We start from the raw sequence: 14733 nt of genomic DNA, 5'->3' as shown, positions 1-14733 counted from the left end.
AATTTCAGGCGGGTCAGGACTGATTTCTGATGTCAGTAAACACATCGCTGAGACACAGAGTGCCTCTGGTCAGCAGTCAGCAGACTGTCGGCGTTACAACATGAAACCAGAGCAGGTTAGAGATGTTCAAGTGTTTGAACAGGCCTCGCTTCAATTACACTTTAGAAAAGTGATTAAAAAGCTACAAAGGCAGCGTCTGAATGCAAACTGAGACAATTAAAAGAGTCTCACGAGTGCATTAAGAAGAATCAGTTGTGAATTAGCACTTCAGAGGAACACAATGGCCTCTGTTCGTCCCCTCCCTTCTTTCTTTTCTCTCCCGGCGCTGCCTTTCACCCCTCAGGAGCAGAAACCACCAGAGGAGTCCTTTCACTTGTTCTCCGCTCCCTCCCCTCATCGTGTCTTTCAGGCTCAGCAGAAAGAAAGGAGGCTGAATTGGGCCTAATCTTCTCCTTGTACATGTGAATGTGAATGTGTGCGGCCTGGGATCGTCCTCCTCGCCTGATAAAAAGGCTGCAGGTGCAGGACAGCGGGTCGTAAAAAAAAAAAAAAAAGAGACAAAAAGAAAGTAAAGAAAGAAAGAAGGGGAAAAGGCCGGAGCTTTGATGGCGCATGCCTGCTCCTGGACGCTGACTTGTGGTTGCTGGGCCAAATTTACAACACGCCAGCCTCCATCACCACAAAACCACAGAGCACAGCCCCAGCAGCCCCAGCAGCCCCAGCAGCTCCAGCAGCCCCAGCAGCCCCAGAAGAGCTCCAGGTGTGGAGGCGTCACTGAGCCTTCTTCAGTCGATCTAACTGTTCGTCTCAACTTTTGATCTTTTAAATCTCAGACTCAGGGATCAGTTCAGAAATTTCTCCAAAACCTCAGATGAAGGAAACCCTCTGAAACCTGCTGATCAGGTCAAAGCAGCTGGAAAAAGCAGATTTTGGAGGCTGCTCACCTGAAACAGGAGCAGCTCTGTCAGGCAGCTTCTGATTGATGGTTCACCTGCGAGGGAACTTGGACCGGTTGACCCGCGCTGCTCTCGGGGTGTTAACGCTGCTGCCGGAGAAACTAACATCAAAGCTGCTCAGTCGCACTTCAAAGTCAACAACGAGGCTTCTGATTGGCTCCGTCGCTGGCGTGACCGACCGATGTGTCTCACTGTAATTTGATTGGACGATGTTTCATGACTTCAAATTAGTTTTCTGTTGGAGGCGTCACAGCAGGAGTCCGACGTGCTGCCAGCAGCTACAGCAGCTCAGGAGATTAAATCAACGTCAGTCAGACATTTTCCTTCAATCTCCAAATCTCAGTTACAAACTCACGCTAACTTTTCACTGATGAGATGTGATGACAGGTGAGAGGTGACAGGTGAGACACCAACCTGTCTGTTAAAGGAGCAGTCTGTAGTCCTGGTGAAGAAATGTTAATGAGCAGACAAAGATCCTCATTGGCTGATAAACAAACTAAATAATCAAACTGTCTTTGTTTCATGACTGAATAAACTGAATAAACAAACTGAGCTGAAGGACAACATGATGGTTGATATGTGGCGGACCCTGCCACCTTTCTAGCTTCAAAGTGTTCTGGGACCTTATTTTCCTCTGAGAACAGCTGGTTTATTCATGATGGAGACAGTTTTAATATTGTAAATATTAAAATTCTCAAAATTCCCCATTTTGCTGCTAAAATGAAACTTTAGCTGTGAACCAAACTGAAATGTTCGCTAACGTGAACTAAAGTGTTACTAATGTGTCACAATGTTTGTCTACAATAACTTTTGGGTGACTTGTGACTACTCGACACCACCACTGCTAGTTAGTGAAGCAAACAAGTTAACAACTAGCTAGCGAGCTATTAACCACTGGAACAAACATCGGCCCCGACGTCCGGAGAAAGAAGTTTTTCTTTTTCCCTATTTTTATTTACTCTCAGGTGTTTAACCTGCTGAAAGCCAAACAGGTAAGCTGAAATGATTTTAACCCAGTAAATATACATTAACACATATGTGTGACTTATTGTATATAATATTAAAAAGTTGCTAATTAACAGGTTTATCAGTTGCATTAAGAAAAATGTCAACAATCAGTACAGAGCCTGTTTACACACGTACCTGCTGTCAGGATGTGACTCACACACACTGAGATGTTTCACTTGTTATAACCACAGTTAATGTTTATGAAGTAAGAACATACACTGATGTTTGCTCAGCAGGGAGGAGGACACCTGAAGAGGAGGTGAAAGACTTACTAAGGTTTGTTCATGTGTCGGTGTTTTGGTTTACAAAGCTACATTTTATCTGTGATGAGGTGCTCTACCTGCTGACGTAAGGTAAAATAAATATTCAGGGAAATCTGCTCTTGATGCTCGCACACAACAGTTTACAGTGTAAAGAGAGAGATCACGGTACATTTACCAATGATTGGTCTTTAAAAACTGTGTATGTGATTTGACAATCTTTTAAATTCTGGTTTTTGTCACACAGACCTGGCAACCCTGCTTCTGGTAGAAATCTCCTGTGAACAAACAATTGAATTGTCTTTTTTCATCCTGTTATTTCAAAGCGTTCATCCAGTTCATCTCATGTTTGATGCACTAACGTCAGGATGGAGGTATCGTTGACCCGGTGGACCACAGACGGCTGGAGTCGGTTCATCTGTTTGCTGAGAAACTGAGTTGTGAGCAAAACCTGAAGCATCCAAAGTTAGCCTGATAGCTTCAGGAGCTAAACGGAAATGTTTGCTAACCTGAACTCAACCCTTTAAATTTGAATTTCTGGCCGATCTGAGTCAGCTGTTCATGGTTTGTTTCTGTAAATTGATTCACAGTTAAAGGAACATTCTGCCATTTTGTGAAATCCACAACATAAAGTTCATCAGGTCCAGGACATGTTTAGCGTAGCTTAGCATAAAGACCGGAAGCAGGGGGAAACGCCATCAAAACAGAAAAAATCCACCTTTCAACGACTCCAAAGCCGTCGTGATTTACAGCCCGTCTCGTTTTTTAAGCACAGATAGAAACAGAAATGCAGCATTGTCAGGACTTAGCCTTCCCCGGGCTTCCAGTCTCTCAGCTAAGCTAGGCTAAAGTCTGTCTGCGTCTCTGCTGAGACTCGTCTCTCGGTTTCCCTTCGGCGCTGTCAGGCAGATCACCAAGAACACAATCTGTCGCTGTGCCGACCGGCTGCCAGCGTCTGAATAAATCATCCGTCTCAGCTAGAGGTGAATCTGTTTGATTTCATGTGTGACCCAAATAACGAGGCTTTCCCCTGCGTGTGTGTGTGTGTGTGTGTGTGTGTGTGTGTGTGTGTGTGTGTGTGTGAATGGGTCAACACACATGGTTTTACCTTTAAGTTGTCTCCTCTCACTTCTCAGTTCTGGTCAATAAGAATCTTGTAACCGGGCCTCTTGGTTCCTGCTGCAGGTTTGCAGGAGTGTTGTCAGTTAATTTAATTCATCAGGCTAAAGGCTGCAAAGTTTGTAAAGCTTGACAAGAACCTGAATTAATTAAGTTTATAAGCTGCTGATTCACAAAATATTATCTCAGCAAAAATTCACAATTACTTAATAACTTAGTGAGAAGTGACCTGTTCATCTGTAATGTAAAGATTACGTGCTGGATTTATCGACTTGCAGTGACGAGCTGCAGACAGTTTGAGTTATTAACCTGAAACACAAACTAAACAAACGCTCGGGTTTATTGTGAAGTCGATCTTTACACGAGCTCTACAACATGCATGACAAGACACAGCACCAGAGAGGGTTAGAAACTAGAAAACTGACAATAAGTGAACATATTATAAAAAAAGTAAAAATAAAAACTGTGACTTAATGAAACAGCTGCACAGTTTTTTGCAGGTGCAAAAGTTTAAAGCATTTATTTAAAGAACATTTGCAGGATGGAGCCGGAGAGATGTGACTCAACTTCATCTGTCAATAGAGAAGTTTCTTTAAAAAAGTTGATTTTTGAGTCTCAACTCGTCAATAATGACGCTTTGGGATCGTCAGTCAGGTCAGTCACCATCCCAAAGCATCAGTATTGGACAAGCTGAGACTTAAAAATCACTTTTCTTACAAACTGAACCTTTAAAGCATCATTATGAATAGTAATGGATATAGAATAATGACACCATCTGTGTTTAGATTAGTTCTTGATAACCTTTAACGTCACTGTGCTCTCTGTCTGCTGACAGGTGATCCAGTCACACCAGCAGCCTGACAGACTCCGGCTGTTTGCACGTCTCCATTAAAGATTAAATAAATGAATAAGCTCAGGTTTTGTTCTGGTTTTGTTCTGGTGTTGTTGGTGTCGTGACTGAAATGATCCAGTTGTTATTGTGACAGCGCCGACATGAATACCACTTGGAAACACTCGGAGGGGAAAGTTACCCGTTTCCACTTTACAACACTGAGGAGGCTGGAGGAGAGGTTCAGAGTCCAGCTGCAGATCCTTCAGGAGTGAAGGTGCTGGACGGATGGCAGCTGACAACCAAGAGTGGATGATACAGTCTGCTTGTATCCATGGCAGCAGAAGGCGATGGAGGAGGTGAAGATGGTGGTGGAGAAGTGCACCATCACTTCTTCAGCTGCTGCAGGAAGGTCATCCTCTGCTGGGCTGTCTTTGGAGACGATGTCGAGGTCCACGGTGTTGACCGGCTTGTCACACAGGAAGGTGGGGACGGGTGGAGCTGGACTCCTCCAGTCCACAACCACGAGCTCCAGATGGTCAGTCTCCCACCTGAGACGAGTCCAGTGAGGGCGGTCTGATCCGTGAACTTCAGGAGCTTCACAGACTGATGACTGGAGGTGCAGCTGTTGGTGAACGTGGAGACGAGCAGAAGAGGAAGGAAAAAGGATCTGGTGCTGAAGGTCCAGGAGTCAGAGACGTCTCCTCAGTGGTCCAGCTGCAGGTGGAGTCAGAACCAGTCAGCTGGGAGAAAACGTCTTCATTCAAACACAAAGAAACTTTAACCTTTAACTTGTGTTGTGTTGTGTTGTTGATCGGAGCGCTCCTCCTCGCCGGGCCTCGTCGGTGACCTCGCTGGTTATTAGTTTGTTTATTATGATGCTTATTAGCTGTGGTGGTCGCAGACTGCTGGCACAGCGGCAGCTTCCTCCCCCGCATGTCTGACAATTAGTCGTGGGTGGAGGGGGAGGTGGGGTGGAGGAGGAGGGGAGTGAAGCTGCTGAGCACAGCACTGCCTGGGAACAGGAGGAGGAGGAGGAGGAGGAGGAGGAGGAGGAGGAGGTGGGGGGCTTTTATTACCAATGAATTAGAGTCGTTTTCTTTTCACACGCCCACTAACTAACCCCCCTCCTCCCCCTCCTCCCCCTCCTCCACCCTCCCACTGCCCTCTAAATACTTCGTGGCAGGCGGCTCCGCCCTCCCATAACGCACCTGTGTATGATGAGGAGGGGGAGGAGAGGGGAGGAGGGGGGAGGAGGGGGGAGGGGGAGGCTGTCGCTCCCTGCAGCCGTCAGGTGGTTTTCAACGCCGCCGTAAACTGTCAGGGTGAACTGCTGAACTCTCAGAGACACGGCAGCGGATCACAGAGCTGCAGGTACACGATGAGTTACGACGAGTCGCTGACTGAAGTCAATCCGTCAGGACGAGCTGGTCGCCATGACAACACCATACTGATGTAGTGAATACGGTATTAAGAAGTGAGCTCAGGATCAATGTGAGCAGGTGGAGGAAGATGGAGGCTGTGAACTTAAAGTGATGTTTTACAGATAAATGTAAAAAATAAAGCCAACAACGTTTGAATGAAATGATTCTGGTTCCGTGTGATTACTGATGTCTGAATGTTCGTATTCTGCAGCCGTGCAGTGAAACTAAGAACGTTTACTCAGGAACTGTAAGAACACGTGAGGTTCCTGAGAAGCTTCCTTACTTTTACTTCACTACATTTATCTGAGAGGTTTAGTTACGTCTAAGAAGAAGGTTCTGTTTGGTTGGCTGGTCCGTTTGTCCGTTGGTTGGTTCCTCAGGATTTCACAAAAACAACTGAACAGATTTCCACTAAACTTGGACTGAGGATGAGTCTCAGCCCAGAATAGACCCGATCACCTTTCAGATCAACTGATGGATCCAAGATTTTTTTCTCCCGGGGAGAAATGAATGGATGTTGATGAGGTGGCTGTGAGTGAGAACATTTTAAGTGGGTCCAAACAAAAGTCCTGATCCAGCAGACTTAAATCTATTTGGTTTAGGCTCGGTTGAATTAAAGGCGACTGTTGGGCCTTGGCGGAGGTATGCGCTCTACTGAGTGCCGTTCTAGTTTCTAGTCAAAGTTAAGTAAAAGTAAAGATAATATAATATTACTTTGGTAAAGTGAAAGTCCCCCGTGTGAAGAGTATTCGAGTAAAAGTATCTGATGTTAAATGTATTTAAGTATCAAAAGTCAAAGTGAATCCGAGCTTCACATGTTCACAGAAACATATTGGATCTGATATTTGGTGTTTTTTGGATGATCCAGTGTGTTTCTTTTAAAAATCTGATTGCTGATAAATGAATTTAAAAAGTTTCTGCCTGGCCGGCGTTATATTTCCCATCAGCCCCCTGTGCTGAGCGCCTGCAGCTCTTCCTGCAGCAGTTACAGTTGTTGTTTGGCTGTTAAAAGCTGCTCTTGTATTTGGAGAATGTGTCAGGTGATAACAGACTGTCAGCTTTAACGACCTCTGTGTATTTTCGCCTCCAGCTTTGTTTTTTTTTTTCGTGTGCGACGACTTTAATTTACGGCCCATTCAGGAATCTTATCTGCAGCAGTCGACCATAAACTAACACCTAACAACGACACTTCAAAGCCGCGGCGAGAGGCCGAGGCGCCAAAAACCAGCCCGGCGCTTTCAGGGAAAACACGTGCAGATTGATGAGGTGTCGTAGATTATTGTTGGGAGGAAGAAACATTTACTGAAAGAAGGACCGGAGCTGGAGGGATCCCGCAGATGGGGAAAGGCCACATCGGCCCCGAGGAGGGTTGGAGCAGTTTTAACAGGAAAACCAGCTTCCACATCAGGACACCGAGGGGTCAACCAACACCTGAGGACAGACCAGGACCAGGACCAGGAGTTTCACCTCAACAGGTAACTCAGATCTGAGCTGGAGCTTCTGTCCAACAGGTGACTGATTCTCAGACATCACGACACAAACACAATATCCAGATCAACATGTTTTCTTCTGTTCTTCACTGTGATGAGGACCAAAGAGAAATGTTATCAGCTGCTTTGTCTTAACGTCGACCAAAATACAGAAGTCCGACCTCCAGAGCTGAGTTTTCATTGTGGTGACCTCATCACGACTCTGAACAGACGTGTGTCCTCACAGGGTGAGTTTAACAAGAAGAGGATGAAACTGAAAACGTCGTCTGTAAACCAACAAATAAATCAAATAAAAGCAGAAATATAACGAGGCGTTAGACCTGTGATTGGTCTCGTGTGGTGGACTATAAAAACTGGACCAGCCTGGGTGGAGGGTCCACAGCTGAGGTTACACATCAGACAATATTTCTTCATTCTGATGAGAAAGTCTGAATTAATTGTTCACACGGACGTTAAATAAAGTGATGAGTTTAATCAGAATGAAACTTTTTCGAATGTGTAAAGTGGTTCGGCTCGCTGTGAAGCTTCTGCTCTGCTGGAAATGTACCAGTCAGTCAGTCAGTCATCCATTAACCCGTCTGTCGATACAGTTTTCAAGATGCAGCCACATCGTGTGGGACAGTATTTGTATTTCTTCACCGGCAGTGAAGGAGGTACCAGAGCTGAGTCAGCGTCTGTTTGATGCTTCACCTGCTGATGAGCTAGCAGCAGTTAGCAGCTAACTCAAAGCAGAACAACAGTAACTGAACTCGTCTGTAAATCAGAGACGACCTGCAGCTCTTCACCCTCCAAGCAGCAGACGAGACCAACCGACACTCAACAGAGACGGTGGATGAAGGTGTTTTTCTTGTTATGACGTCATTATTGTTGAGAAAGTGCTGACTGACGTGCACGTGACGCGTCACACTCGACTCCCTCACTGCTGTGTTTCACATCACGCCTCTTGTTTCTTCTTCTTTCTCTCCTGTGTTTTGGTCTTCTCTGCAGGATCTCTGTCTGTCTGCAGCAGCGGCTTCATCAGACAGGAAGTGTGCTGCAAAAACAAAACTAGGAGCTAAAAGAGGCTAAAAGGCTCCCTGAGATGTATTATTACTCTGAAGACACTTCCTGTCCTCTTCAGTCTCACCTCCTGCTCTGACTCTTCATGTCTTATTGACGACGGTGAAAATCTTTCACTGCGTTTCATCATCATGAAGTCATCCGTCAGTGTAAATAAGCCATGTTGGCGCGTGGCTGGCGGGGGCGGGGCGGGGGCGGGACGCTCTGTGCGCCGCCGTGTCATCATCATCGCTGTTCTCGTGTTCTTCTTCTCTGCGTCGTGTCGTTCTCCTCCTCAGTCTGATCTCTCTCCACAGGGCCGCCTGTTCGCTGCAGAAGCTGTTTGTTAATTAGTGTTTTGTTGGAGATGCGGGGACACCTCGCTGTCACGCCTCTCCCTCAGGTCTTTAATTAACCAACACAAACAGCAGCGAGGGACTCGTGATTAATTACAGCCCAACGTACGGCGAGTGAGAGGGCCACCGCCGCCGCCGCCGCCACTGCCACCGCCGCCGCACATCCAGCTGATATTTAACTCTAATTGTGTTTGTGATATTCAGACCTGAATCGTGTCCAGAGTCACTCGACTGAAACTAAAATGTGACATCACGGCGTGTTGTTGACGTTACGAAGCTTCACAGCTGCTTTTTAAATGTTTCCGTGCAGAAAGCTCAAGGTTAAAGAAAAGTACTCCGCAGTGTTTAAAGCATCTTTATGGATATTTTTATATATTTTATATGAGAAACGTCAGTGTGTTGGTGTCTCAGGTGGAGAATCATCACCTGAGTGTGCAGCTCGTCTCGGCTTCATGGAGCTTTATAGTGAGTTTCAGCTCATTGTTTATCTGTTCGCACATAATTTTACTTTCTGGGTCGTTTTCAGAGAAAAAGCTGTAAAAACGCACGTAGTGGAGCGTTTAGCATCTAAAGAGACAGATATGTCCCTCAGGAGCTGGTGGAGACCAAAAACAGAGCTACAAGAGAGAGAGAAGACTGGATCAGGTGACTCCAAATGAATCATCATGTTGATCTTTAACCTGTAAGATATCTGCAGTATCCAAGAAGAAAGAGAGAATACAAGGTATTAGTTCACGTCTAAACCTTTTTTTACACATTTCTCATAAAATATCCCCTTTAAAAGTGAAACATCGACGTCCAGACTGAAGAAACGTCAAACTGAGTCTCCAGAAGCCCCGAAACTTTAAAAGATGTTATTTAGCAAACAATCTCACTGTAGCTGCTGAGCTAACATGTTAGCATGCACCCCGTCTGAAGTGTGTGAACGAGCTCGACGGCAGGTCGAGGGTGTAAATAAATCTGGTCTCCTCAGATCAGGTGGTGATCTCTGTGATCACAGCAGACGAGCTGCGTGGAGACATCTGATGTTTAAATCATCTCCAGCTGCTTCAGCTGTTTAGGAGGAGATGATGACTGAGCCTGACTTTATATCATCAGGAGGAGATGATGGCTGAGCCTGACCTTTACCTGAAGACATTTTTGGGTGAACTGTTCCTTTAATGGTGTCTCTAAATGCTCTATATAAAATAATTTCTTTCAGATTTAAGTCGAGTGAAGGTTTTTAATAAAGAGCTTTAAAGGGTTTTATGACAGCCTCTCACTTTAGACTTGAATAATGTTACAGTGAGGCAGATTATTATTGACGTATTTGAATTTGAAGCCAGTGCAGGGATGGCGGACCCCGCCACTCACAAGAACAACCACTACACAGGACTGAAAGTAAATGCACTGAATGTTTTTGCAGAAAGAAAAAAAAATGGAGGATTATGACTTTATTGTGAATCTCAGCTGCAGGAGGCTTTCTTCTCCTCCTCCTGCTCCTCCTGCTCCTCCTCCTGCTCCTCCTCCTCCTCCTGCTCCTCCTGCTCCTCGTCCTGCTCCTCCTGCTCCTCGTCCTCCTGCTCCTCCTCCCGCTCCTCAGCCTCCATCAACTCCTTCACCTCTTGTTTTAACTCCTCCTCATCCTCTTTACTGTCACACGTCAGTGTATTGGCTGTGGTTTCTTTAAACCTCAGTAAATGTAGAAATGTTTCTTCTGCTGGAGAATCTTCGACGTTTTCTTCGTCCTCTCTGAGCAGGAATGTCAACAACAGCAGGCGACAGTTTTCCTCTTTAAATGTCATTTGTTTTACTTGTGTGTGGTCACAAACCTCAGGAGGGAGGGGTGGAGGTGGAGGTGGGGGGCGTTCAGAAACTGACATTTTTACGGTAACAGTCGCCGTCTCTCGGCAACACACTCAAAGACCTATACACACTGACGGCGCACAATTGTGTTTGGCACCAGGGAAGTGTTAACTGGCTAATCCCTTACGGCCGCCCAGACGCTGCCTGCTGCTAATTCAGCGCTCTCCACAAACCGGCCAGTGTTTACACACCAGACCTCCGTCACTCGGCAGAAGAAAAAGCTCTTCAGACGAGCTTTTCTCCCTCCAGAAGAGCCGTCTGTCCTCTTTCAGCGTTTAGAGAAACTGCAGCCGAGAGTCGATTAAACCGAGCCGACGCGCCAGCAGAGAAATCTGACGCTATCAGAGACGCGCTGACGTCCGAGAGTCGAGTTTACCTCCTTTAACCTTTAACTGTGAGGGGACGGAGGTCAAAGGTCGCCGTCAGTAACCTACAGACATCTACAGTCGAACGAACTGTGTGAATCACTCATGAGAATCAGATCTGCTCTTCATTCTGCCGTCACAGTGCTGGAAAGTAACTAAGTACTTTTACTCAAGTACTGTAGTTCCAGTTTTGAGGTACTTGTACTTTATCTGAGTATTTGAAGACCAGACTTTAAATTTTACAGCCTGTCTGTCATCCTGCCAAAGCTTTGTGATTGGTTACACTGCAGCCAATCAGAGAGCAAGAAGGGGAATAATTAACATAATCAGAATTATCAGAGAAATAAAAATACAGATTTATTATTATTATTATTATTATTATTATTATTATTATTATTATTATTTATAATAAAGTTTTTATGTGTTTTACCATTTAAACTTTTAGTTTTAGTATTCATACAGATGTCCAGAGATAGAATGTAACTCAGTACTTTTATTCAAGTACAGTAATTAAGTACAATTTTGAGGTACTCCATTTTCTGCTTCTTTATACTTCCACTCCACTTATTTTATAAGTTACTAGTTACTTTACAGATTACCTGCTGCATCAGAGTCAGATTAGAACATTTTAAAATTAATTTATCGACATCAGATTAAAAAACAAACAAAAAACATTCGGATCATAAACATGCTGAATATCAGATCCAATAATTGTTTGTGTAAATATATGTATTTACTTTTACTTTTACTTTTGATACTTAAGTACATTTAATATCAGATACTTTAAGACTTTTACTGGAGTACTTTTCATATGGGTGGGAGTAATATTTAAATACATTATCTTCACTTTCACTCCAGTATGACTGTTGGATACAGTAAGTGGAAATACTCAAGTGAAGAACAAATACCTTAATACCACACTGTGAAAGTACTGCGTTACAAGTAAAAGTACTGCATTTAAAATATCCCTCAAATACAAATATGAATCATGTTGTTTCATACAAGTGTTTTACTGTCAATCATATTCAGAGTCGCAGCAGTGCGATGTTTTAAAGGAACCACAGTCTGTACCGTAACGTTTAATTACAAACAGAATTTAACTCTGCCGGGTCAAAGTTCTGATAAATATCAGTTTATAGTTTTTATAGTTTCATGTCTGTGAGGAGGAAACATTCAGTGGATTATAATAAAGTGTTCAACGAAAGAAATTCAGTTTTCATTCTCATCAGTGTCACTGTAGCTGATAGTAACAACAATAACAACAATAATAATAATAACAATAACAATAATAATGATAATAATAATGATAATAATAGTAATAATAATAATATAAAACGGTTTACAGTGACACGATATGGTTCTCGTACCGTCGCGACACTAATTGTATTATTCTGATGATTATTAATGATGTAATTAATATTTGACTGTCGTTCAGTTGATTTAAATGTTTATTTAATATTTCTTCAATATTTATTTTGAGAGTTTTTCATTTAATTTGTGCAAAACGTTCACAGAGCCGAACTTTTCCACACCTGAGGACGGATAAAGACCGACAACATTCAATAACATCGTTAATAAATGGTAAAATTATAATAAATCAAACTTTAAAGTTATCCGACTGCAATGAAATGAGTTATAAGTTATTTAATAAACAAAGGGAACATTAATAAACAACAGTTGCAAATTTACAATAAACATGTTTAATAAATGTTTTATAAAACATTTGAAAGTCAAACAACGATAAACTAAATTTAATTAACTATAAATTTAACATTTATTAATGATGTCATCATGAAGCGTTAAAATCTCACTGCAAAACACAGAAATACAGAATTCATATTTAAATTGTTTGTATGTTGATGTTTGTTCAGATATTAAGTTTCTTTGTGTTAAATGTTTCTGCTGTAACAGATTAAAACACGTTTACAAACTTACTGATTATTTAATGTCAAATATTTTACTGTCACTGAAAATCTGCTCAGTTTTTGGGGATTTTCCAGCTGCAGGATTTAGATTCATAACTTGTTTCTGCATGTTGAGAAAATCCTCCAACAGCTGGAAGATAAATTAATTTAAACATCGTCGTCACAGAGTCGCCTGAGCGACGCCTGACAGGATGAAAAGAGTGAAAATGATTCATGAATACACGTTTAAAAAATTAAATCTGTTGTTTAAATCAACGTTTCCTCATTTCTCTCCACATCTGATCAATATTTCATCACACGTTTGATTTTCTCTCCACATTTTAAAAAACTCTTAATAATTTCTGAAAATTGTTTTTTAAGCAGAAACTGAAAACTGGAAATTCAAGAGATTTTAACAGACTGACCTCAAAATACGTGTGTGTGTGTGTGTGTGTGTGTGTGTGTGTGTGTGTGTGCAGGTGAATAACAGGCCTCTTTTTGTGTATTTTTCCCAGGAAGGTTTTTAATGGATGTGGATGAGCAGACAGAGCGCGGGGAATAAAAAGCCCGCTGGTCATGTTCATGCTTGATGCTTCAGCCTTTTTCTTTTTGTCTTTTTTTACAAACACTGAGTTCTTGTGGTTTTCAGACGGAGGAGCATGCAGCAGGACAAACACACACAGCAGGTCATCGCACAGCTTTTTTTTCTTTAAAGGAAAAAGACTTTAAATGAAACCAGCAGGCTTCAGAATAAAAAACATCTAGAGTTCATATTTAAAAAGTGCGTCAGAGACAGCAGATCGTTTCATTCATGGTCCAATATCTCCTCTGACATAAATATATGATTTAAGTTTCTCTCATCTCATCTGTGCAGCTATTATAAAAAAAACAGTGTAAACGGGACAAAACGGATTATTTGGTTGTTTATGAAGATTTTCCTCTTCACGTTTATTAATGAACTTCCTTTTTTGGGGGTTTTAACTTTTGTTTCAGGAGCAGAAAAGAAAAACCAGCAGAGGTTCCGAAGTGAAGCGAGAGAAATCTTAAAGTCATTAATCTGCAGAAGAAAAGGCTCCGGACACAAAAGACCCGGATCATCTGTCACCACACAGCTGACCCGGATCATCTGTCACCACACAGCTGACCCGGAACCAAGAGTCAGTGTGAAGGAATGTGGAGGACAAAATAAACCCGGAATAAAAAATGATTTTAGTTTCGTTCAGATGAAGATGTGTGTGTGTGTGTGTGTGTGATGTGTGTTGTGTGTGTGTGTGATGTGTGTGTGTGTGATGTGTGTGTGACGGGTGCAGGTGTGAGCGGAGGTCAGAGGTCAACCTGCTGATTCTTTACATGATGATGAAACATTATTTTTCTTTTCAGCACAAAAAAACAACACAAATCCGAATAATTCACGCGCATCCTCACGTGCGCGCGCTCTGCGTCCTGGAGACGAGCCGCCGCTTTGGAGTCAAAGTTTTTCTTTTTGAAGAGTTTTTAGAAAAAGAGTCGGGTCCGTCAGTGCACCGCCACCGCGGACTGCAGCGCCGCGGAGGCCGCGGAGGACAGCGCCTCTCCGGGCGCGGCCGGGCTGCTCTGCCCGGTGGCGGTCTGCGGGGAGGTGGGGCTCAGAGACTGCGGAGAGTTCGCGAGGAAGGCCGGGATGTGCGTGGGCAGCCCCGGCAGGCCCGCCATCGAGGTGGGCGTGGGTTTGATGGGCACCGGGATGGCGGGCAGCGTCTGTCCGCCGTGGCAGAGCGACTTGAGCGGCATCCCGTAGGCCGAGTAGTCGCTGGTGGCCATGGAGATGGGAGCCGCCGTGTCCATCATCCCGGAGCCGTACATGTGCGGCCAGGCCGGGGTCAGCTGGTTGTGCAGCGGGTACCCGGAGGTGGAGAAGGCCGCCAGCCCGCCCGGCATCTTGTACTCTCTGGCGATGATGTTCTCGATGGCGAACGGGTGTTTGAAGCTGGACGGCTGCGACACCGGGCTCAGGTTGTATCCGGCCGGCATCTGCGGGAGGTGCGCGGCGGCGTGCAGCGCGCTGAGCCGCAGCTTGGCCTGCTGCTGCAGGTAGTGCGCGGCGTCGTGCGGTTTGCTGGGCGCCAGCGGGTCCGTGGCCTGCATGCCGCCCACCTTAAA

General features: G+C 44.2%; 1 protein-coding gene across 1 annotated transcript in view; it reads right to left on the bottom strand.

Moving 5' to 3' along the window:
- Positions 1-14109: 14109 nt before the first annotated feature.
- LOC140995065 (forkhead box protein B1-like) overlaps positions 14110-14733 on the bottom strand; it is a 948-nt gene continuing 324 nt past the window's right edge. The window contains exon 1 of the mRNA XM_073464965.1: positions 14110-14733. This exon is cut by the window's right edge and continues 324 nt beyond it. Coding sequence (XP_073321066.1) covers positions 14110-14733 — 624 coding nt within the window.

This window comes from Pagrus major, chromosome 4 (assembly GCF_040436345.1).
Source record: "Pagrus major chromosome 4, Pma_NU_1.0".
In the NCBI taxonomy this organism is placed as follows: Eukaryota; Metazoa; Chordata; class Actinopteri; order Spariformes; family Sparidae; genus Pagrus; species Pagrus major.
Note: the sequence above shows the minus strand (reverse complement) of the source record. Positions and strands in the feature narration are given on the sequence as shown.